Genomic DNA, 24,231 nt, shown 5'->3' with positions numbered 1-24,231 from the left:
TTATAATAATAATAATAATACTTATAATAATAGTTATAATAATACTTATAATAATAATACTTGTATTAATAATACTTATAATAATAGTTATAATAATAATAATAATAATAATAATACTAATAATAATACTTATAATAATAATAACAATAATAGTATTTATATTAATAATAATACTTATAATAATAATACTTATAATAATAATACTTATAATAATAATTATACTTATAATAATACTTATATTAATAATACTTATAATAATACTTATAATTATAATAATAATAATAATAATAATAATAATAATAATAATAATAATAAGTACTCTTTCGGGTATCCAACATTTTAAAAATGTATATTATTTAAAAGTCAGTTGTTTGGTGCTTTTTATTTATAGCAAATATATACATATTTCGTGTCATTATTTTAGTTCATTTAATTTATTTTCTTGCTTACTTTTTTATTTAGACATGTTTTTTTTTTTACCAGGTCATTGGCGGTAAAGCGCCCAGCCGTCGTGACACGCCAACAACTGCTGATGGCGAGTCAGAAATAGTTTTTCTCAAACAGATCCATTACAGGGAGCTTTAAAGACTTTAATCAATAGAGAGACGCATGCATTCATTATTTTAGAGGTCTGACCTGATGTCTTTGAACAGTGCAGCAGTGGCTTTTTTGCTTGAAAGCAAAACATCCATAGATAATGTCCAAGGCAAGCAGCAGGAAAACAGAGGTAAAAACCAGCTCAACATCCTCAATGTGATCACTCCAGAGTTACAGTTCTTAGTTTTACCTGATTGTTCTCGTGTCCGGGCGTCCCGCTGAGCCCCGCAGCAGCCATGTACGTGCTGCCGATGGTCTTGATCTTCTCCACCCCGCTGAACTTGGGCTTGGAGAGCAGCTGGTGGAGAGAAGCACAAAGATGGATGTTAGTTTCAGGTTGTGTGACGTTGGTTTGTTAATGCTCATCAAAAACTAAACGACAAATCAAACAAACTGAGGCACTGAGAGACCAGCAACTTCAGTGTTATGCACGGGGCTCAGACCAGCCTCACTCAGCTTAAACAATGCACGTGTTTACAAGAAACTATGAATAAGATGCACGCTCTGCTGCATGTCAACACATCACTCTAAGCCCCGTGTCACAGAGCAGCACTCTGCAAAGGCAGATGGATGGAGGTGTTTCTGGATCCTGACCTCGTCAAAGTCTGCGATGATCTCGTTGAGCAGCCTCAGGCACTCCAGGCCCTCTTTGTTGATGTCACACTCTGTGTAAAACTCTTTGAAATCCGGCACCGAGGCAAACATCACACACACGCAGTCATAGGACTTATAGTAGAGGTCCTGTCGGGGGAAACGTACAGTCAGCACAGTTCACATGTTTTACTAAAACAAGAATGCTGTTATTTCCAAACTAGTGGCAGGTACAGACATCTAAGTAAAAATAACTGAACTGTTTTAAGAATTTCCTCCAAGTTTTATCTCATTTTATTATGTTTGCACTATCTTTTTATCCAGGCTTGAGATTTGGAATGTTTGACTGACCTCACTTGACTGAATAAAAGGACAGTTTGCAGTTTATAGCATATTTATCTCCTCCAACTTGATGTCATGTAGTTTTAAAAAATACTTCGACCCAGAGGGCAACTATAAATAGCTTTGATATCATCCCTGAACTAATTACTAAATAAGGATAAGGCAGCCGTGGACAGTATTCATCAATAATGTCCTTGTCATGTTTCATCTCTTTGAAGAACTCACTGAGTGATAATCTTATGACTGTGCACATTAAGAAGGCAAGACCTCGAAGCGTCGTGTCTTACTTAAGAAGCAAAACAACTCTGCTTTTATCCTGAAGTGCCTGCAATGTGTAAGAACTGTGAGTAAAAGTGCTTTAAGCATTTATTTCACAGCTAAAGTGAGTTAACACTGAACAGCAGAGATGCTTTTGCTTAATTTTAGAACCTACACAACATTTAGAAGACACTTGAACACAACACAGGAGACTACCATTGTCTCTTGTGAGTAATTAATCAATAAGGAAAATATCTGCCCTTTTGTTGAGTATAAACACGGGATTTTACAGACTTATACTGAGCTGTACATACATCATTTATCGCCTGAAGAAGCGTTGAATATCTGATCCACTGAGGTATTTTAAGAGTATATTGATGCTGATACATTGAGGTTATTTACTGATAGAGTGAGCAACTAATCATACTGGTTCATTACTGGTAACTCATTCATCATTACTCATTATTCCCATAACGACCAGCCTCGCCCTCACCTCGTTCTTCTTGTTCTCCCCGACGAACAGCGCAGCGACGTGAGCCGGCAGCACGTTCTCCAGCAGCAGGCGGTTCAGGTTCTCCCGGGTCTCGATCTCGTCCTGCTCCGTGCGGTTCTTGTACTTCAGCAGGAAGTCCTGCCGGAAGCACGACTCGTTCTAGCAGACGGAGACACAGCGAGAGAACAATGAAGGAAGCATGACTCAGAGATTTAATTCAAATGTTCCTGGATTTTCTTGCGTTGATTTGTATATCTCCAGAAGGTCATCAGTGTACAAATATTATTCACCTCATTTAGCCCCCCCCCCCCTTTCCCCACTTACGGTCTAAACGCTCATGCATGCATTGTTTAACAACTCCAAACATCGCTGTCAATCATGTTTTGGTTATCTAAATTATTTAGTTATAGCATCAAATTCTACGTCCAGTTTCGAAGGTAATGAAACTTTTCAATTTATTATCTGCATGTCTATTCAATGCCTTAAAAAAAGTGCTTTCTCCCCCCCGCTTGTGGCACACAAAGAAAGTTCTTTTCAATAAAGAAAATTAATTTAATACAAAAATAAACACTTTATTCAAATTGAAGGTTTCATTTCATTTTTAGGGAGACGACCTCTCAAAATATGTTAATTCAAAAGCCTCAAAAGAAGCTTTGAAGGAAAATAAATCCGGTGCAGTGAGGAGTCAGATTAGGGACAGGGAGGTGAAGTTACCTGCTGGGAGATGATGAGCATGGTGACCAGGAACAGAGTGATGTAGATGCAGCTCATCACCTGAGGGTGCTTCACCAAACCCAACAATTGCAGGATGCTGTGATCCTCGCTGCAGGAAAGCACAACATTCAGGACTTTATTCACACTTTTTATTCGTGATTATTCTGGGATTGTGTTGTAAAATCTCTCAGGTCTTTTAAATCAGCTGTAGAATTGATTTTATGGGATTTTATTTTTGCTTTCTTCTCTTTTATTTGTTGTCCTCTGTGTGTTTCATGTGCTGTTGTTTTTTTCTATGTGTATTAAAGGTTCTGTTTTTATGCAAAAACACTTTGTAATTCTTATATTTACATTTTTAAACATTATATTGTATGTATGAACACAACATATTGACATTTAAATTACAACTTTTAAAGCAAATGGGAAAAATATAATATATTACAATATTTACCTAAGAAAAAAAACTCTAAATTGTCTCAATATATGTTTTATTTTCTCATGTAGGGTCTGCTCCATGTCTCCAACAAACAAAAACGACTATAAGATAGTTTCAATTATAAAAAGAGGAGTTATTGTGTAGATAAAAAGCCGATTGTGCTTAAAATCCAGCATTTTTAAAGAATTTCATTTCAGATTTAAGCTTATTCCAAACCTGGCCTTTCCCTATCTTCTAGGACTTTGAACGTTGTCCTTTAAACAACCGCTCTCTCTTCTCTTTCTCGTTGTAATCCCACCTGCTGCAGTTCACGCTGTGGCCATCCAGGGTGCAGAGGAAGTGCCCGTAGTCCACAAAGAGCTCGCTTTTGGTGCTGAGGATGATGATGTAGTACACCGTTGAGGCCAGGGTGAGGAAGAGCACTTTGAGCTCGAAGCTCACGCGGAGAAAGACTCCACAGGCGATGAGCGACAGGATGCAGCAGTACACCGAGTACTGAGGGAGAGAGGGTATACAGGCAAAATAGACAAGTGACACATCTGTAGATGACTAAGGAATAAGCAGGAGAATAACAGTAAACATTTAATACATGTAGAACTAAATCCTATGTAATTTTAGGGAGGGATACGTAAAAAAAGAAGGGAAATATGCCAGAATTATTTCCAAATAATTATTACATTTCTTGTGAACTCCTCCTTGGGGTTACAGATGTATTTGCATAGAGTATATGTATTTTTGTTATTACTGAATGTCATTTATAGAACCTTTTCCTCATGCTTCAAATATGCAAGACCTGAGGATGTTTGTAAATAAGTAAGGTCTTGTAATCATGAATAAAAATCAAATACAGCCCCTTCTTACTACAGAATAAGCAGGAAACAAACGTTTGAATGTAACAGTAAGTGGAGTTAAACCATGTCTTCTCTGTTTCTAAATTACAAACATGCCAGGATTATTTGGCAAATCCTCTCTAATCTAAAAACAGTCTGACATGAAAATATTTTATTATTGCCTTTGGTTGACAAACCCATCACTCACAGGCAGGTAGAAGAGTCCGTCCTTTAATCCCTGCTCCTGGGAATCATTGGTGGGATGCTGGCCGTTCATTACAGAGGAATCTTTTGTGTTGATGAAGCACTGCGAGGGGGATGAGAGAGAAGTGAGTGACGGGCTGCCCCGGACAGCCGGATTTGAAGTGTTGGCAGACAGAAATAGCTAGAAGGACCTCTCTTAAGACTCCACGTGTGAGCAGGTGGAAAGGTAATAAGCACCTTTAGTTTTCAGGTGCTTTATATGAATATTTATACTTTTACTTTCTACTATCTTTCGACTACATATGGGCGACTGTGGCTGCGAGGGAGTGCGGTCGTCTTTCCTTGGGCGAGATACTGAACCCTGAGGTGCTCCTGATGGCCAACTGTGTGTGAGTGTGTGTGAGTGTGAGCTTCCCTAGAGCAAGTGGTGCCGCTCTATATGATTGAGGTGTGGATGGGTGAGTGTCTCGTAGTATGTGAAGCGCTTTGAGGGGTCGAGAACACCTGATGAAGAGCTACATAAGTACAGTCCATTTACCATTACGTCTATTTGAGAGATTTAGAAACTTATCAGATGAAGATTTGACCGACTGGATGATAAAACGAGCGATTGATGCTCGTTATTGTACATTTCAATGATGCATAAACACGACTGCTAATATGTGAAATGTATAAACGAGTCAAGTTTTCTTGGGAAACCTGGAGAACGATAATAAAAGTATATAGTCTTTTTGCAAAACAGAATTTGTAGATATTTTGGTGATCAGCTTTTTTTTAGAACATTTTTAGTATTAATTATTGATTCATTTGTATTTATTTTCAAAATGCTACCCAGAATGTGCCATTGTGGTGTCTTGAAATTAATAAACAACATGCTTTAAAATAAATCAGTGGTTTTAACCTTTCTGGCTTTTGACACCGTTCACTAAACTGTGTGTCATTGGGGCCACCTTTCAGAGCTGCTTCACCCAGTAGTGATGTTCTTTAATTAAAGACAGTAAAGTAGCTCAGACTAACCTCACCTCCAGCCACAGTCAAATGCTGCCTACACCTTAATGCTTCAGTATTATTAATTAAACGTGTTGTATAATAATCTAGCTGAAAGAATCAAACAAGTACTTTTAATGTAACACTCAAAATGCAATTTGACCGATACATTTTCAACCAAGTGTGGGATTATTTTAAGAGGCGTTTCTTCCCAGATTATTTAGAGATGTTCTAGTCTTACCAGGTTAAATATTGCCAAGATAACGATGACCGCAGTGGTGATGGTGGCCAGAGGGAGGCGCACACACGGCCGCTTCACCACCGCCTCGGACAACGCAGGCAGCCACTGGCACTGCGCCAGTTTCTCCGGGAACAGGCGCTGCGGACAAGAACAAAAAGATTGAAACATGATTGAAGACGCACGTGGCTTTAGCCCAGTCATCCATCTCCAGACTTCATGTGTGAGTGAGTAATGGGGGGCTATTTCCAGAGCGAGAATCTGTCTGAGAGGAAACAAAAGGGTCAGGTGTCAGGAGGTCGGCTACAGAGAGCTGAGTCGCTGCGATGACGTCTTTTACATTTTCACACCGGCTAATTCTGGCAGAGAGGCACGTGCATATGTACACATCAAACATGACCTTTCACCCTGTCTTTATTTAACAGGGACTGGCCTAGTGTAATGAGTCCTTTTGACCGTTAATGCTAATGATAGGACGTCATGATAGCTCGGAGATGGATCACCGTATATTACAGCCTTCAAATAAAAAAGGAACAATAGTTTAAGATCAATTATTAATTGAACTTATTAAGGAATAAATTATATATATATAAATATATATATATTGTTAAAAATAAAATAATTACAATAGTTAGAGAAAACACAATAAAAACAATTATACTTTAAAATATTATACAACATTATATATAACACTATATATTTTAGGATTCCAATAACTATTATACAATTACTAAAAAAGGAAGTAAATATATATAAAATAACAAGAACAATAAGCCGCACCTTTATACCTATATTCTTTAAAGGATAGAAGATAATGCATTAATACAATAAACCAAAAACATGTATATGTATATATTAAAAATATTTATATTATTAAATATTTAGAAACAAAAACGAAAAGTGAAAAATATGAATAAAATAAAAAATGAAGAGAATGGCTTTTTAAATAATTGGGTTTCAACCAGAAGGTTGTGGGTTCGATCCCAGCCCGTGTCGATGTATCCTTGGGCAAAACACTGAACCCTGAGTTGCTCCCGATGGCTAACGGTGTGTGAGTGTGTGTCAATGTTAGTTCCCTAGAGCCAGTGGTGCTGCTCTGAATGGGTGAATGACTCGAAAAAGACCTGATAAAGATCTATACAGTCCATTTATCTTAGAACACCGTCTTCTCTCTTGAAGTCCTCCTCCTTACATCCTTCCTGAAAGCTTGTCCGTATCCATCGTGTGTGGCCTTCACAAAACAGCAGTAAAGAAAGAATTTCACATTTCATTTCTCAGGCCCGGGGAAATGGAATTCCTTGATACCCCTTTAGGGATACACACTTACAAGTAATGCTGCAGGTCAGGGCCAGCATTAAACAGAGAGGGATTCTGAAGGTTTTCTGGACAAAAGACACTGACCTGCCTCCAGAGCTTGTTGTTTAAAGGGATGACAGGTTGTTTCTACTTTCTACCAACCTTTATGCTACCTGCCTGGGGAAAAATGCCCGAAATAACCCTGTCATCATGTAAATGTGAATGTAAGGCACTGACCTGGAAGTGACCTGCGAAACAGATGGCCAGGGTCAGCAGCAGCACACACACCAAGACTCCGAACCAGGTCCCCAACATATGTCGGCTGGGGGAGAGGAAAACCAGATAATCAAAAAATCTCTCCCTTTCATTTTTAGTGGGATGAGTGGGCAGGAATGAGTCCTAAGACCTGGAAATGGGTTAACATTTATTACCTTTGCCTTAAAGTCAATAGCTTGGTTATTTGTGAGTGAAAGAAAGAGGCGAAATGTAGTCATACTCACTCCTTCGTGACAAACATCTGCACCAAGAAGATGCAGAGGAAGATGACGGTGGCACAGCCGACGTAGTGTTTGAACATCGGCAGGTCCAGGGCTCGGTACTTTGAAGAGGAATCGGAAGAAGAAATTCTCGTTCAACACCAGGATGTGATATGCATATCACATTATGAAATCATGCTTTTAAACCAACCTGCTTTTCCAGATCTTTCTTTGGAAACCACAGAGCTAAGCTGCCACTTTCTTCAGTGTTAGACCACTGCCTGAGAGAGGAAGGAAGGCAGGAAGGAAGGAAGGAAGGAAGAAGAGAAGGAAGGAAGGAAGGAAGGAAGGAAGGAGAAGGAAGGAAGGAAGGAAGGAAGGACCATTTAAGTAGGCTTAATTGAATAAATACAGCTAGTATTGCAGCATTATCTTGATATCAATATGTGTTACAAGACAATAATTGCACAGATATGTTACCAAGACTAATCCACTCCTCTAGCATGGATAAAAAGTAATGATTTATTTCGATACTTAATTGTATTTATTTAAAATGTAGAGCTTAGAGACTGATTTCCCCGCTATAACACACTGGTGGTGGCATGCTGGATCATGAAGATGGTAAAACAGTTAGTGTGATAGTTGTTTCTTAATTATTATTATCGATCAAATACCTGGTTTATCATTAAAGGGCAGCTTTCTTGCAGAGTTGCAGTTTTTATCTTGATGTTATTTAATACTTATGTTGGTTTTATTGTTTTACTACCATTTCCAGACTTGTGAGCCCGTATTTTGCATGTTTTTAATGACTTAATGAACTTGTAAGTTCAATATAAATTGTTTGTAGGGTGACTTCACACATCTGTCCAGGAAATACTGATAAAAACAGCCTCTAGGCACTTACAGGAATGTCTTTAAATGTGTCTAACAAATAAAAAGTACAACATGTATGCATTAAAGGGCTTTAAGTGGTTGTAATCGTGGACCTACTTGCTGCTGAGCTCATCGATGGTGGTGGTCATCTCGTTGTGCAGCTCCTCGTCAAACTTGCTCTTCTGGGATTTGTTCCTGCAGCGGAGAGCACAGAGACGGTTAAAGAAAGACGGTGAAGCACGAAGGCGGACCGCAGCAGACTCCAGGAAACCAGATCAGGCCATGCAGGTTACTCAGGTCCAGGTTTAGCCGTTGCTTGAGAAGGGCATTAGTGAGAAAAAAAGATGAGGGGGTTAAATGGAGGGAGTGTGCAGGATGCAGACGACTGTGTGTTAGATGATCTCTGAGGGATTCAGCTGGAGTGTGTGTCTGCTCGGAAACCCCCTCCTTCAGGAAGGAAACACTCACACAGACACACAGACCCAGATCCACAGCAGCCCATCAATGTTAATAGGAGCAGGTCAGTCCACTAACAGAGGGTGCAGGGGGTTCTCTGCAGGGGTTCAGAACTGCTCAGGTTAGTGTTCTGACAGCAAGGCTCCACGGTAAGGCAATAGTTCTCACCCTGAAGGACAGAACTTCCCTTTTTAGAGATATGGGTCTCAGGGGAGGATTTAAAAAGACTGGAGTTTTTTGTAATTTATGGTGCAATATGCTCTCTTTTTAATAATAATGGCAATAGACAACTTTTCCCCCGGGCGTTTCCAAGTGGCATTATTAACGCCCCTAAAACAAATTGATTACTCTGTGTGTTCCTCAGAGTCTACTGCACTTTGACGGATGAAGCTAGTAGTGAATTACACGTAATAAAACTACTGGTTTAAATAGTTTGAACTACATTGTGCAGTAGCTTACTGATAGTAACATATATATATCTGAATTGTTTTCATTTTAAATACAAGTTAGATATTCTCTTGTGTTTTTTTGCTGGAATTTGACTTTTTTAAACTATTTATTATACTGCTTTATATTTTGTTTTTATTTATATTTTGTGTACATTTTTTGTCCCAAGCGTATATTTTTAACTTTCTTTTTAAATGTCATTTTATTTTGTTTTATTGTAATGACATTGCCTTGTTTTTACGCTGCGGCAACGAAGAAATTTCACAAAAAGGGATCAATAAAGTTCTTCTGTCTATCTATTAAGAATTTGATATGATCTTTTATACTCAGAGGTTTGAACAACTCTTTCAAAGTAGCTCTACTCAACAAAACTACATGTTTCCTCAGTGCTGAACTTCAAATTCTTCTATTTCTAAGAGTGAAGTAATTGGAATTGAGCAAAGCTATATTAGCTACTAGCTTTCCTAACGCTGTACATTAAAATCTATAACAGTGTATTGTTAATAATTCCCTTAATTATTTTAGCTAACTTATATAAATGCTGATGGTGTCATTATTTTACTTTTAGGATTTTACTTCATAACAAGTTAAAGGAAAATCTGTCTATTGGCACTTTATGTTTCATATTTAACTATTTCATTCATTTTTGGGAAACTGCATGAATCAAACTGATTGACGGGTACTAATCTGTATTTTAAATAGGATATACATTATGTTAAAGATGACAGTAGTTTTGTATTTCCACTTCAAACAAGAGGCTCAGAGCGTGCATCCATTTGTTTTAGTCTGCAGGGGTCACAGGCCAAAGGGTTGAGAACTACTGCGCCGAGGGAATCAGTCCCAGCGGGCCCTGAAGGCCTCACTCACTTATAGCTGCTGAACGGAGCGGAGGGCAAGGAGAACGGTTCCTCTAGAGACTCGTCAAAGCTGTCCGGGCCCAACCGTGAAACACAAACACAAATTCATCACAACAGAGCCACAAATAAACAAAACTGACTGCTGGATTAGACGCCTTGTGCTTCCATGCCTCAACCGTTAACGCTGCAGTTTACAGGAATGTCCACAATAGACATTTGTGTGAAATGTTCAGAATAAGTGTATTGATTCTTCGGTTTTGGCCGAAAACAAATATTGAAAGGTAGCCGTGACCTTGAGATTTGAATAAGGCTGCACATTGAAGCTAAACTTGATCAAAATTTCAATATGGACTAACTAAATATCCCAAAATCCGATTTAGGAAAGTCAAAAAAGGGGAAAATATATCAATAAATCTTCTTTAGAAAATCATACCGTTATCATTTTAATATATTCTGTATTGATACATCATGTGACATCAGTAGCACGTACAATCTGTATTCTATCTGTATGTTGTGTGATGATACTCTCGATCCTGATAATGGTCACCCAATATTTTTCCATCAAGATATCTGAGCTGCCATGAGAAGTACGCATCCTATATGTAAGAGACTTCATGCCTAAAATATCCTCCAACACAGAGATGATAGTAAATGAATGTGACGGAGTGATGAAATGATGCAGATTCAGGAAAGTCCTGGCAGGGAGAGTCGGTGGAAAACATTTGAACACATTATTGAACAACAGTGATGGTACCATGGGCCGACTTCCAGCAAGAGTGTGTATGTGAGTGTGTGTGTGTTATAGTTAAATAAGCAATACAAATTTAGACTTTACGAAATCGGCATGTATTTGGTGTCGGCAGATTGAAGCTTACATCCTCTAAAATGTCCAATAAGTTGATGTGTTGGTAAACTGTTTATAAAGCAGGTGCAAAAACAAATACGTCTAACAGCATTTTGCATTTTTACGGTAGTTGCTCCCTAGTTTCTGCAGCAGCTCAGAGTCGTTCTTACCTCTCAGTGATCCTGGAGATGGTAGATCGTAGAGGGATGTCCTGGAAAACAAACATATGAATAATAAGAAGATGCACGATAATGTAAGTGTTGAAGTCCAAACTCACTCAACCTATACATCATTTTCAGTAGAGAGATACTTTGTATTCACTTACTGCTGCTGCATACCGATCTTCACTTCTCTATAGTGTATATTTCTAGGAATAATGGTATTTTATGCATATTGTATACACCTTTGCCATCTAATAACATCTGTCTTCTCACCTTAAGGCGGGACTTCCCGTTGACGATAGCGTCCGGGGTGAAGCCCTCTCGGTTCTGCAGGTGGGCGAAGGGTTTGACGGCCCCCCAGGACTCCAGGTATCGGGTCATTCGCACCGACGCCCTCATCTTCAGACCGTCGTTCACTCGATGTTTAACTGCACAGCGGCTGTTCAACAACGGGTCTTTAGACTTCATACACACACACACACACACACACACACACACACACACACACACACACACACACACACACACACACACACCAACATTACACTTATGCTACGCTGGGGTCATTTAGCTTTCGAATGCAACACATTTCTCATTCTTCCTTAAAATAGAGGACTCACCCGAGGATCGATGACCAGGTAGGTCTGGATGTTGAGCTCCTTCAGGTAAAGATCTCTCAGGTGGCCGTTGCCGTCTTCCACTTCGTAAGCTTTGTTCAGGTGCTTCAGAGTCGCCTCTGTGATGTGGACACGACTGACCAGAGAGGAAAGAGCAGGAGGTCGATTCAAATGCTCATCATGGTATATGTAATGTTTAGTTTTCCTCTTCCTCTTTACTTGATAAGACAGGCAAGCATCAATCCGACATTATCCCTTTAGACATTTTTCTAAAGACTTTCTTTTTGCATCACACCGGCAGGAAACTTAATTTAAAAAACGCTTTAAAGGTGATTTATTTAGTTTTGTACGGCCAATAATCATGCTGATATTGCATCCTATGATGTTTACCTAGTCCCTGGTGAAACTACATTACAAAACTTAATGTGCAACCAAAACTGGAAACAAAACAAAAAATTAGGAGCTTGCAATATTTTAAAAAGTTTAACAATTTTCATTTAAAACGTATAAAAAATAAGCTACAGTTTGATGGTTAGATTTCTGATGCTCAAGTAAACTAATTACAAATAATAATATGATATATAAACATGTACAAATATATATATATATACAACTCAAGTAATACAACGTACCCAGGAAGGCCTCCAGACTCCATGTGATTGGCCAGCGTGACGTCATGTGACCACACGTCAAACTGCCACTTTCGGAGGCCGATGACGCCGCAGAGCACGTTTCCCGAGTGCACCCCCACTCTCATGTTGATGTCTACTCCTGTGGCCTCACGCACCTGCCTGCACGAGTTTCATTATTAATATCACATTATTATCAAGGTCGTTCCTGTCTGCAGAACACGGTCTTTACACACACGAGAAAGACTCGCGTTATAGTACACCTTGTTGTTGTTGAGAGTTGTTTCTATATGCAGTCTATGGTACTTTACATACAGTACGTGTCACATTTCTGCTCAGATTGACCTATTTTGTAATAAGGGTTAGTCATTTGGCTTTTTACACCTTATTGACACAAATGAGTTAGCATTTTTGCCCTTCCTCTTCGCTAGAAAGTCAATGGATTTAATGAATTTGGTGACATGACTGAAATAAGGCCTTGTGTTTAACCTTAGCATCAAATATTTTGACGTTTTGGTCAAGATTTAACGTTAGCAGAACCCAGCTTTTATTTTTGACAGTGTCTTAAAAATGGCGGATGCTAACAAGTGGCTAAAGGACACCACACTCAGAGAAACTCTTCTGCTTGTTAGTTGAATAGATGCAACCACTTCATTTATAGCCTGAAGTTGCTTCTGGATCACCTGATTTTATTATTTTAAGAAGATTATTATCCCGTGAACAAAAGCTGTAAGCATCACAAACCTTTGTTAGCCTCAGAGCTAATTAAATCAATGGAAAAAGGCCTTTTGCTTTCTGTTCGGCTTACAAACATTCCTGCAAGACTCTCTATGTGTCATTCAGAATTGAGGTGAATTTGCACACACTCACTTGATGGCTTCACACATGTCCAGGCCCATTTTGACGCAGTTCTTGGCGTGTTTAGGCAGGGACACCGGCAGCCCCGACACACAGTAGTAGCAATCTCCGAGGATCTTGATTCTCATGCATTCATTTTCCTGTAATGGAAACAGATTAGAAAAAAGGAGGGAACCCATGGTTACTGTTCTGTTTCAACACAAGTAATAAATATTGGCCTGGTTGCATTCAATTGTGGGTCAGCAGTGTGTGTACGCATGGCAACACATGGGAGTCAATCTATACGAACACAGTGTTTGATTACCGAGTGCTTGATAAGAAGAGAGCGTTTCCTTGTTTAACACAGACGTTCCCAGCCAGTATGAGATTTATCAGAAATCTAATCTCTGTATTGTTACTGCTATGGTCTCTTTAAGAGGTAAAATGTCCACAGCAGGTGAGAGGACAGGTGTGATAATGACATAAAGAAGAATATCCTTATTTCACTCACCTTGGCAATTTGATCAAACTTTCCAAACAGTTCATTGAGCATAATGACGAGCTCTTTGGGAGAACAGTCACTGGCCAGCTGCGTGAAGCCAACAATGTCGGCATACAGAATACTGCAAGAAAACACAATACAACTTAGAGAGTTAAACAAAGACTGACAGCAAATTAGGACCATTGTAGGTTAGAAAAATACATTTCTGCACCCTGGAGGGGGGGTAATATGTATATGAAAAAGCAGAACTTACAGGATAAACATTGTGAATTTACCTGAAAGAAAAATGCTACTGAGATTTTGCATTTCTGAGGATCAGCTAAACATTTTAATAAAATACAAATTAAATGAAAATAAAAAATGAAAATATTTTAAATGTTAAAAATGTAAAATAACTGATTTTAATTCAGTTGGAATCTGTCTGTTACTAGCAAATAAAAACAATGAAAGAAATAAATGCATTGAAGCAAATTCAGGACCAAAGCTTAAACCATTTGTGTCTCTTAAATGTTGGCCTGATTTTCTGCCCACCCTCATCGGCCCATTACGACCCATTACAGCCTCTGAATTGGAATGCAGGATTTCAGGCAGAAACGCTCCCGACCATTAACCTCCGCTGGACCTGATCAGTGACTGATTAAAAAGCCTGTTTGGTTGAGAGCTGAATCACCGCCCAACATCATTAAAGCTGCCGGAGGACAGAAGGACAGTGTTGTGTCCTCTGACCTCCGACAGACCCGCATATCACCAGCTGGAGGTTTGGCAGAAGCACCTGACCCGCCTCCCTGACTTAGCACGTCGTCCTCCGACAACAGGGATGGAAAATCGAACGTTTGCAAAGTAATCCCCAGAGAGCATCGTGTTCTCCTTCACAGGACATGTCAACAAGTGCACGTAAATAAGAGCACATAACACCCTTTTAAATTGTGTAGGTGTTTTACTGTTAAAAAACATAACATCAGGTATCTATGTAAGCTGTTGCATGAACTGTATTGACCCCATCTATCCAGCACAATAGATGGGTAACAGCAGAACTGCCCGTCTGTTGTCCAGCAGACACACAGCACCTGTTCCTCTGAACACGTCCAGGTGCTTGATGAGACAGAAACTCAGATAATGAGCGTCTGACTGCAGTGATTACAGGGATGAGTCAGTGTGGCAGTCTGTCATTCAACACCTTTTACTGAATGAACAGAGCACGGACATAACGGATGCCTTCACAATGACCTCCTGACGAGCAAAGACCAAACATTGAGTGTCTTCAGCATCTGAAAGACAACATTGACTTCTACGATTTCTAATTTTCTGTGTGTTAGGCTATGTTGTGGTCATTTCAGTTAGATTTTATGCCAGTATTACGTTGTTTTCCTGCATTAAAAACATCCACAACCAAGCGATCTTCCAGTGTTTTCATTAGCTCTGAAGAATAATACTATAATGCCAGTTCCTTAAAGTAAGGCAGACGCTGTATTTTGCGTACCTACCCTGTAAATTAGTGAGCCATCTGCCAAAGTTCACATTAAGCTCTGTCAGCACCTGCTAAATGGACGAAAAAAAAAAAAAGAGCCATAACTGGGTTACTGCCCTGAAAACCAAATGATGTACTAAACTCTATCGTTATGATAAGTGTTGAGGGAAATATGTGGGGTTTTTTTGTGCACTTTTTGCTATATTTTCCATAATAAGTGCATATAAAAAGCATAGATTCTGTGAGATTCTTCTCCTTATTTAAGGTGCAGTTTAGTATTTATATAGTATATATAACAAATCTGTCACAACTGATCTGAAAGGGTCACTTCGTTTGTTTTTATTCTGGAGATTAGCTGCACAAGTTCAGGAAGGCGTCAATATACTTCCATTGATCATTGCCAATTAAAAATGTCCCCTAAAAGGTCTCAATGGCTGATCAACAACACCCTCCCCTAAGTGCACACTTTAACCGAGGATATAAAGCTTCCTGATGAGCTGAGAAGGGCCATTTAATGATCAATAAATCACCAAATCGATGGCCTTGCGTGTATTTTAAGTGTTGTTGTTCGCGGTTGTACCTGACGTTCTCGTGCCTCTTGACGTACAGACTGTGGAAGTTGTTGTCTTTGACCAGGCGCTGCTGCTCCTCTTTGTCCTTGCAGTCCTGCAGGCGCTCCATGATGGCAAGCTTCATCTTCATGGAGATGTAGACAGGCAACACAGACTGCAGCAAGTTCTCCTGCAAACACACACACACACACACACACACACACACACACACACACACACAATTAGTTGCATAGCCGCTATATAGGTGACCCAGGAAATTGGGCTTATTTCCAGGCGGTAGCACTCAATATACGTGTACGTGATGAGTCGTTAATCCTTGAAATAAAATAAGGGCAACGTGGGAACAGCTACAACACGCGCACGCACACACACACACACAGACCTGCAGTCATAACTCGTAAACATCACACTCTTTAAAATCCGGCTTACTGTATAACATCTGGCAGCTGGACAATGAGCTTTCTTACTTTTATTTACCGTCTCTTTTTCTATGTCCATCATTCCGGACTTTTAGCGGCACTAATATGTAAAACTACTTCACACCGGTTTAAATACAACAAATACATCCAATCAGTGAAACTGTGGCAAGGAGGTCAAAGCAGTCTGTTTACTGTCAGCTTTGAAAGCGGCTCAGCCAATATCAATCAAGGACAACAATATAAAAAAGCTCTACTCTGTGAATCATTATTTCTCAGGCACATTCTGCGCGTCATAAATACGAACATCAGCCAATGAGATATGCATTTTATAAAGTGTTATTCTTCATCCTTCTTTATTATTTCCTCAAGGTAGATCAGGTGTATGTGTCATTCACTGATTTCAAAGGGGATCTAAATTGGCCACCTAAGGACATTCAGATTCTTCTTTTGAAGTCCTGTTTTTTTAATATGATAGAGACTAGAGAGTGCACTCGGTACAGGGCAGTGTTTTTGCCAGATGCCCTCCTCCCTTCACATGAAAGAAGAGTTGAATCTCCATCATCTTCTTTACCTTGTACTTATTTAAGTTTACTTAAAGCAATATTTATTCATTTTGAATCATCCCTTACTCTAGTGGATCATACCACGTTAGGTCTTGAATTGATCTCTAGATTCTCCCTTTCTAAATAAGACCAAACCTTTTTGCATTTGTAAGCCACAACAAAGGCCCGAAATTGGACTACAGTAGAGTAGGTAAGGCTTTTTTTATTTTGAATCCCTGCAACTACACAACGTCCTTCAGCGCACATTCATAAATGAATACACACAATAGGCTTTTACATCCAGTAATATGCAAGATAAGCTGCTGACAGACAGACATGACACATCCACGAGCGGGGATATAAACTCCTGCAGAATCTTTTGGATTCACTCTTTCTTGGATGTTTCTGATGTATTTCACGAGTCATTTACCTGAAGACACCCCTACACTTTTGACACGATGCCCCATTTTTTCTACACAGCTTCAGATTACTTTTCATTAGACCGTGGGGTGTTCTGCTTTAACATGTCAGACATTTCCACGTGGCTTTTTTGAAGAAGCCACGTGTGCCGTAACAAAGCGTTTATTTCCCACAAGTGTTTCTGGACCGTCTCCAGGTTGCACAGACTTCACCTCAAAGGAATCACATTGCACCTTATCTTAATTTGAGGGTGTTATTGCAAATAGGTGGATGTGTTTGGACTGACAGCATTCCAGCTTTTTGATTAATTGTTAAAACAAGTCAAATAAACATCATAGTTGAAGTTGACATTTCAAGTGAGGGTATGTAAACCAAAATTAACAACAAATGTAATCATTTTAAAATCAGGGTGTGACGACACACAGCGAGGGGGCGGTCAAGAGGGTTACACACTCTTGTAAGGCGATGAATTGTGTGTGTATCCTCTATAAGAATGTGTGTGTGTGTCCTCTATAAGAATGTGTGTGTGAGTGTGTGTGTCACTCAGCTGCAACCTGAACTGCTTCCCTCCCCTCTGGCTGACCTCTTGCAAAGTTCAAACGACTCTTTGAGTTTTACACTGAAGCAGGAAAACTCCCCTCTCATAAAGCGCTCTTTGTGGGGAGGATGGCGGGAAACTATAGGATGTCTTACATGATATAATGCAGCTGTAAATGTCTTTATTACTAAATGTACAAAGGTACTTTCAAGAGGCAACAGATATCAGTTAGCTGTCATTTATCCTTCAATAGTGTTTTATTTGTCAGATAGTTTTATATTCACAGTCATTTTGTATGTTTTCACTTTTTAGATCTGTTTTATCTTCTATTTTGAAATGTTTATGTTGCATAATTGTATATTTTCAACTCTTATTTCTTATTCCATGCAATACTGGGATTATTAAAGTATACCTCATCTGATATGCTTTAACGTATCTTTATAAAGGGCATTTTAATTGCATGATGTCATGGCTATGGAATAATGATGTGGGTTTAGACTGGATCCTTATCACCCTCACACTCACTCTTTAATTCTGTCTGTCACTGGGTATGATTTCTAAAGTAAGTATTGGTTTTATACACAAAATATTGAGGGGAGGACTGTTAATACTACAAGCTTCAATAATCAATTAATTACTTCATAAATCTTATGTTAAGTAAAAAGGAAGGCAATCAGAGAACAATGCCACTTTATAATGCTATAATGAAAGTTGTCTATTGCTTTTTTAATTACTTACTTGTACATATCTTGCACATGGAAACACGTGGTCACTAAATCATGCAGCGACACACATTTACTTTGATTTAAGGGACATTTTTTACATCTTTCACACCCTGCCAAGAAATATTTGAGGAGTATCTTCAATGCTGCGTCCACTGCTGCCGCTGAATGTGGGAACACGATGTGAGATCCTCATCGGTTCCTCACGTGGAAAGGTTTTGGATATTCCCCTAACGTGCTTTTATGTCCCTTGGCTAACACCAGGCTCCTCTTTCCCCCAGTTCAAATACAACAGGAGTTTTAAATGTTAATGGTTATTTCATTCCTCTCTGTCCTGCTGGGCGACACAGCAGCTTCCCAGACGTCTCGCACTAAGCAACGGTCATAACAGAACGATAAAAGGACGAACGTTTGTTTTAAAAATGCCTCCGAACGCAAAGCGGTCCAGCACAGATGCATCTCATTTAAAAGGCATCACTTGAAAATCTAATTTCAGGGGGATTTGTTCGTCGCAATGAAAACATCCATGGGAGAGTCAACTTGAGGCCAGCCAAGACCAGGGATTAAAGATTAAATACAATTAGAAAAAAAGGCAAAAAAACGAGCTGTTCTCATCCTTTATCTGTAATGTCTGTTTCCGCCCAGAGACGTTATTAAAACACAGATGATGTAGAAAAGTAAAAAGAGATCTATATGCTTGTCACAACCATTAGCTTAGAATACACTGAGCACGTTTCCCCACAACTTAAATCTTGGTTTGTTTTTTTGAAGAAAAATGGCATGTTTTTTTTCTGTTTAAATGAATCAATTAAAAATAAACATTATTATTATTATTATTATTATTATTATTATTATTATTATTATTATTATTATTATTACTATTATTATTATTATTATTATTATTATTATTATTACTATTATTATTATTACTATTATTATTATTATTATTATTATTATTATTATTATTATTATTACTATTATTATTATTATTATTATTATTATTATTATTATTAGTATTATTATTATTATTATCATTATTATTATTATTATTATTATTAATAATTATATCTTAAGTTGACTGACTTATTTTCCCTGTATTCCATTATATATATGTTTTTTTTTTAAAGATTGTTTTATGGCAACCAGTGACTTTATTTGAGAGACAGCTATGAAAGGGGGAGACAGAGGGGATGACATGTCTCTGCTCGGTCCTATATGGGCCACTGAGTTCGATATTTTTCATTTGAATGAATTTGAATAAATTGAAAAGGGTTTGTATCACATCAATTAACTAACATATTGAACCCTTTCTCCAAAAATGTAATGTTTCTATATATTTACTTTTATATTTCTTTAGTGGACAATCACTCAGAGGTTATGTTGGCCTTTTTCAACCATAAACCGACCCTAAAATCATCAAAATCAAATCATCATCAACTTTTTCCACATTTATGATTTATGTCCCTTTGAATTAATTGTATATGTTAAGTGTAATTCTACTTTGTTTCTTAGACACCATTACTCAGATTTAGTTTGGCCCTAATGCAACCAAATATGCCAGATTGTCCAGCAGTGGCTCAGTCAGTAGGGGCTTGGACTGGGAATCGTAGGGTCGCCGGTTCAAGTCCCCGAACAGACTTGAAATATGGAAAGTGGACTGCTACTTGGAGAGGTCCCAGTTCACCTCCTAGGCCCTGCTGTGGTGCCCTTGAGCAAGGCACCGGACACCTCCAATCCCCCCTCCCCATTGCTCCCCGGGCGCTGCACGATAGCTGCCCACTGCTCCTAGTTCTAGGATGGGTTAAATGCAGAGGACTAATTTCACTGTGTGCATGTATGTGACTAACAAAGAGGGTTTCATCCTCCCATTCTATATGCCAGATTGAAAATCCTAAAACCTTTAATTCACTTCCTTATTTGCATATTCCAGATTATTATTACTCCTATCTAATATAAACTGGTGCATTTATTCATTGTGTTTTATATGTTTTCTGCAACACTGCCTTTTGTTTCCTGATGCATGTGTTGGTTTTGTTTATATGCTTAATGCAGATTGGTGCTTCGTGTTTCGTCTTGAGTGAGACAAACTTTGAAAGGCTTCGGTGATGTACAGTATGCTTGTATTTTAAATAGGCATTACAGCCTTAGACTATATAGCAGATTAAGCAAGGAGTCTCCGTTTCTTCCCCAAAAATATGCTTATTGCAATTTGGATATTGCACTTCTCTATATCTAGGACTTTGATCAATTGTGCAGCCATAGTTGCAACTTATTTTCTCTTTCCAGGATTCGATGCATGACACTCTTCCTGCAGCCACTCAATCCTCCCTTCTGAACAGGTAATGCTTTAGTTACACTAACCTGTTGTCTTTTCTCTATCTCCAGCTTCATGCGCATGCTGAGGCACCTCAGGGTGTCCTGAAAGGTCTGACGGAGCGTTTTCTCCATCAGGACTTTATGGAAGGCTCCCACCACGCTGCCACACAGAAACACCACCGCATTGGACAGCAGCTGCAGGAGGACAGACACAGAAACAGATGTTAGAGCTCCAATGGAAACACATGCATGTATCTGAACCCACCTTTGTAGCTCTAGTCGTGGGAATTGAGAATTTACTAAATTGCTTTCCAATTTCATTTACTTTTTTGTATCTAACCTAGGAAAATGTTAAATAAAGCTTAAATTCTGGTCTTTTTTGGTTAAACTTAAAGATAAATAATATAAAAACTAAAATGCAGCATTATTAGGGAGTTCATTTGTATTTAAATTAGCAATTTTGGCTTAAATTCATTCAAAACAACAGCTGCACAATGAATATTTAGTATTCCAGAAACAAAATTGTACGTTTTTGCACCCTTACGCTTCCCTGCAGGAGTGTGACATATTCAATTAGTTATTGACCTTTTATTAGTAACTTAACTTTCTTTATTTTCATGTATTTTTATGAACCTAATCCTTGCCAAACATGATATTATGTGTAAATTCTGTTCACTTCTTGGTTAAACTTAGTGATAAGGGATATACAAGTGAAGTGCAGCTTCATTAGGGAGATGCAATTGGCCTGAAATAACACAAAACACATTAATAATCCAATTGCATATAACTCAATAATTCTCTCATAGTTATTTTTGTGTTACCTGGTTGGCGAGGTAATCAGGGATCTTTTTGCTGTCGTAGGTGAGGCGCACTGTGAGCACCATGATGTGGGAGAGCGAGGACACGACGCTCAGCACCACAGCGTACCACAGCTGGAACGGCAGCATGGTGTAGACGGTGAAGATGATGAAGAGGAAGAAGGGCACCTGGAAACACAAAGGGTCAATTATCTACTAAATGATGTGTTTAATTACTCGTTTAGAGTCATATGGGATGCATTTTTTTCACAATTGAGTGGATGTAAAATGTATATATTGTAATACAGTGTGCGTATATTAAATTACAGAAACATACAGAAACATGTATTGCATCACAGAGGAAATTAAATGGATGTACAGCTCCTTCATGTGCGTAGTTGTGTTGTATTTGTCGTGTAAGTATTTCCATTTTCCGTGGGAGGATCATTTGAAGAAAGTGACTTCCATCGCAGGTGAGGTTACCTGGTCCCACGGCAGGATGATGGGGCCGCTGAAGATGAAGGTGTAGCCCATGGTGAGGTGCGTGGCCCAGACGATCAGACCCAGCAGACGCCTCCATCGCTGAGACAGCATCTCCATACACACCAGCACGAACACGGCCAGGAACACACACAGGCTGCCGCTCACCACGCCCACAAAGGCACAGTGCTCCTTGGCATTCTGCGGGAGAAAGAGGAGAATAAACACACATTTTATTACCAATGATTCCAATGATTTATAGGACTGTATAAACATCTTCAGGTTTAAGAAAATGAATAAAGTTTCCCTGATGGTGAACTGATCATGTCACTGTAAGTATTGGTTTGTTTGACAGGTCGTTGCATTTTTTTAGTAAGGTTCAGGCAAAACAAATTGATCCTTTCCGTCATGGGCCCCTAAATTGTTTAATAACAAACACTCAAAAGTGATCTGTTTCATTTTGAAAAGTCAGCTTTTTGAAAACCAACATGGCTCAGTTCAAAGTTTTGTTTCAAAACAAAACTCCTCATCTCTTCCCCGACATGATTCCACATAAAGATGTCTCTGGGTTTAAATGAATGCCTCTGATGGCGGTATATACTGTATATGCAGGAAAATAAAAACAAGTGTCCAGGTCCTTAACATCTGTAATTAAAGGAATGTATAAAAATAAGACATGTCTTCTGATTCACCAGAATTTCAACAGATCAGATGTGTCTTTGTGTCATACATCCCATCATTTTGAGGGATGATCCTCCTTTATGCCTAATTAACATGCTCAAATCCTCAATTAACTTCCCCTAAAAAGCTAAAACAGTGCTGCTTTAGATACCTAAAATAACACCAGAGGTTTATAAGAAGCACAAGTGACATCACTTATGGGTTTGTGGACTACCGTTTTGAAGCCTCAACTCTGGCATTTTGGCCGCTGCTATGTATTTTAGTTTTTTGGGACCAGAAGTGACACTAGTGGGTGGAGCTGAATACAAAGTGACTTCCATCACAGCAAAATACATTTTGAGGTAACTGGAAACATAGACATGGACAAAACCTCGATGGGACAACATCATGGAAGTATGAAAATCATTGACATGACAGCTTTGCCCTAAAACATGATCGTCTGGTGTACTATACATAGGAGCTTGATTCACAAAATGAGCATTGTGCTGTATTGAAGGAGCTGATCCTAGAGATTGAGGGCATAATGATGTCAGGACAGTATGAATTTAGGTCATAAATCCTTACAGGAAGTAGTGGAGTCGCCACCTTCAGGATATAAAAGTGACGCAAGTTTAACACACAAGTGCAGAAGTCTGTTATTTTGTCCAGTCTGTGTATGCATTCAGATCTACTGTGAACTTAATCAATGAGGCTTTATCCGTTTTAATCAGCAGTTTATTGCTTTTGTTCCAGACTTATTAAACTCTTCTCTGAAAGTAAATCTGAGGTTTTAGATGAATAAAAGATGCTCCTGATAAACGCTGATGTTCATAAGCACCGAGGCTCATGTAGGACTGTTTCCCCAAAATATTCCTGATGATTAATTTACTGTTCTATGGGAAAGAAAAAGACCACCTTTGCTTCTGTGTGAATATCTGAGTGTGTTTAATTCATGGATAAAAAGCTGAGAGATTGTGGGAGGAAGTGAGTGGGTGTTGGAGGCAGAGGAAGAGAGGAAACAAGGGGTTAATAAGAGAGCTCAGGAGTGAGACAGACACACAAAGTCGGTGTTAATAGATCTCTGCGCGGAGAAGGCCATCGCTGCATTGTATGTTCAGCTTTCTGGTTACCATGGCAGCCTTTAGAAGAGGCCAGATCTCCTCTAAAGCACTTTGTGCTCCCAGTGTAGCGCCAAGACTTGACAGAAAAACCTTTTTGTAGGCGGGAAAAGAACATGTATTCTATATGGACAGGAGCTAAAATTAGAGAACAGATACAGCTATGGGCTAATGTTCATAACATCAAACCAATACCTTAAAAATCTGGGTTTATTCCACGTATATATGTGTGGGTTATCGGCAGGTTAATGATAGAAGGCTGTGTTTACATTTTCAACTAATAAATAAAAAGGAGGTAAACTTTAGGAACAAACACAGCTACTGTATATGCTAATTGTCCATTGTCCAGCAGTGGCACAGTCAGTAGGGGCTTGGACTGGGAATCATAGGGTCGCCGGTTCAAGTCCCCGAACAGACTTGGAATATGGAAAGTGGACTGCTACTTGGAGAGGTCCCAGTTCACCTCCTAGGCCCCCTCCCCATTGCTCCCCGGG

General features: G+C 38.9%; 1 protein-coding gene across 2 annotated transcripts in view; it reads right to left on the bottom strand.

Moving 5' to 3' along the window:
• adcy7 (adenylate cyclase 7) overlaps positions 1–24,231 on the bottom strand; it is a 67,107-nt gene that overhangs the window by 3,471 nt on the left and 39,405 nt on the right. Inside the window, exons 3-24 of one of the 2 annotated variants that reach the window (XM_063881400.1) lie at positions 21,963–22,160; positions 21,504–21,668; positions 20,728–20,877; positions 15,734–15,894; positions 13,695–13,806; positions 13,217–13,344; positions 12,350–12,508; positions 11,721–11,853; positions 11,374–11,562; positions 11,110–11,150; positions 10,106–10,165; positions 8,453–8,530; positions 7,674–7,743; positions 7,487–7,584; positions 7,224–7,308; positions 5,694–5,831; positions 4,470–4,568; positions 3,730–3,926; positions 2,996–3,104; positions 2,282–2,440; positions 1,192–1,338; positions 788–895 (exon numbers count right to left, since the gene is read on the bottom strand). In XM_063881400.1, coding sequence (XP_063737470.1) covers positions 788–895; positions 1,192–1,338; positions 2,282–2,440; positions 2,996–3,104; positions 3,730–3,926; positions 4,470–4,568; positions 5,694–5,831; positions 7,224–7,308; positions 7,487–7,584; positions 7,674–7,743; positions 8,453–8,530; positions 10,106–10,165; positions 11,110–11,150; positions 11,374–11,562; positions 11,721–11,853; positions 12,350–12,508; positions 13,217–13,344; positions 13,695–13,806; positions 15,734–15,894; positions 20,728–20,877; positions 21,504–21,668; positions 21,963–22,160 — 2,784 coding nt within the window. The remainder of the gene's footprint in view (positions 1–787; positions 896–1,191; positions 1,339–2,281; positions 2,441–2,995; positions 3,105–3,729; positions 3,927–4,469; positions 4,569–5,693; positions 5,832–7,223; positions 7,309–7,486; positions 7,585–7,673; positions 7,744–8,452; positions 8,531–10,105; positions 10,166–11,109; positions 11,151–11,373; positions 11,563–11,720; positions 11,854–12,349; positions 12,509–13,216; positions 13,345–13,694; positions 13,807–15,733; positions 15,895–20,727; positions 20,878–21,503; positions 21,669–21,962; positions 22,161–24,231) is intronic. The other variant, XM_063881401.1, reaches the window with a different exon arrangement.

Source organism: Eleginops maclovinus, chromosome 4 (assembly GCF_036324505.1).
Source record: "Eleginops maclovinus isolate JMC-PN-2008 ecotype Puerto Natales chromosome 4, JC_Emac_rtc_rv5, whole genome shotgun sequence".
NCBI lineage: Eukaryota > Metazoa > Chordata > Actinopteri > Perciformes > Eleginopidae > Eleginops > Eleginops maclovinus.
Note: the sequence above shows the minus strand (reverse complement) of the source record. Positions and strands in the feature narration are given on the sequence as shown.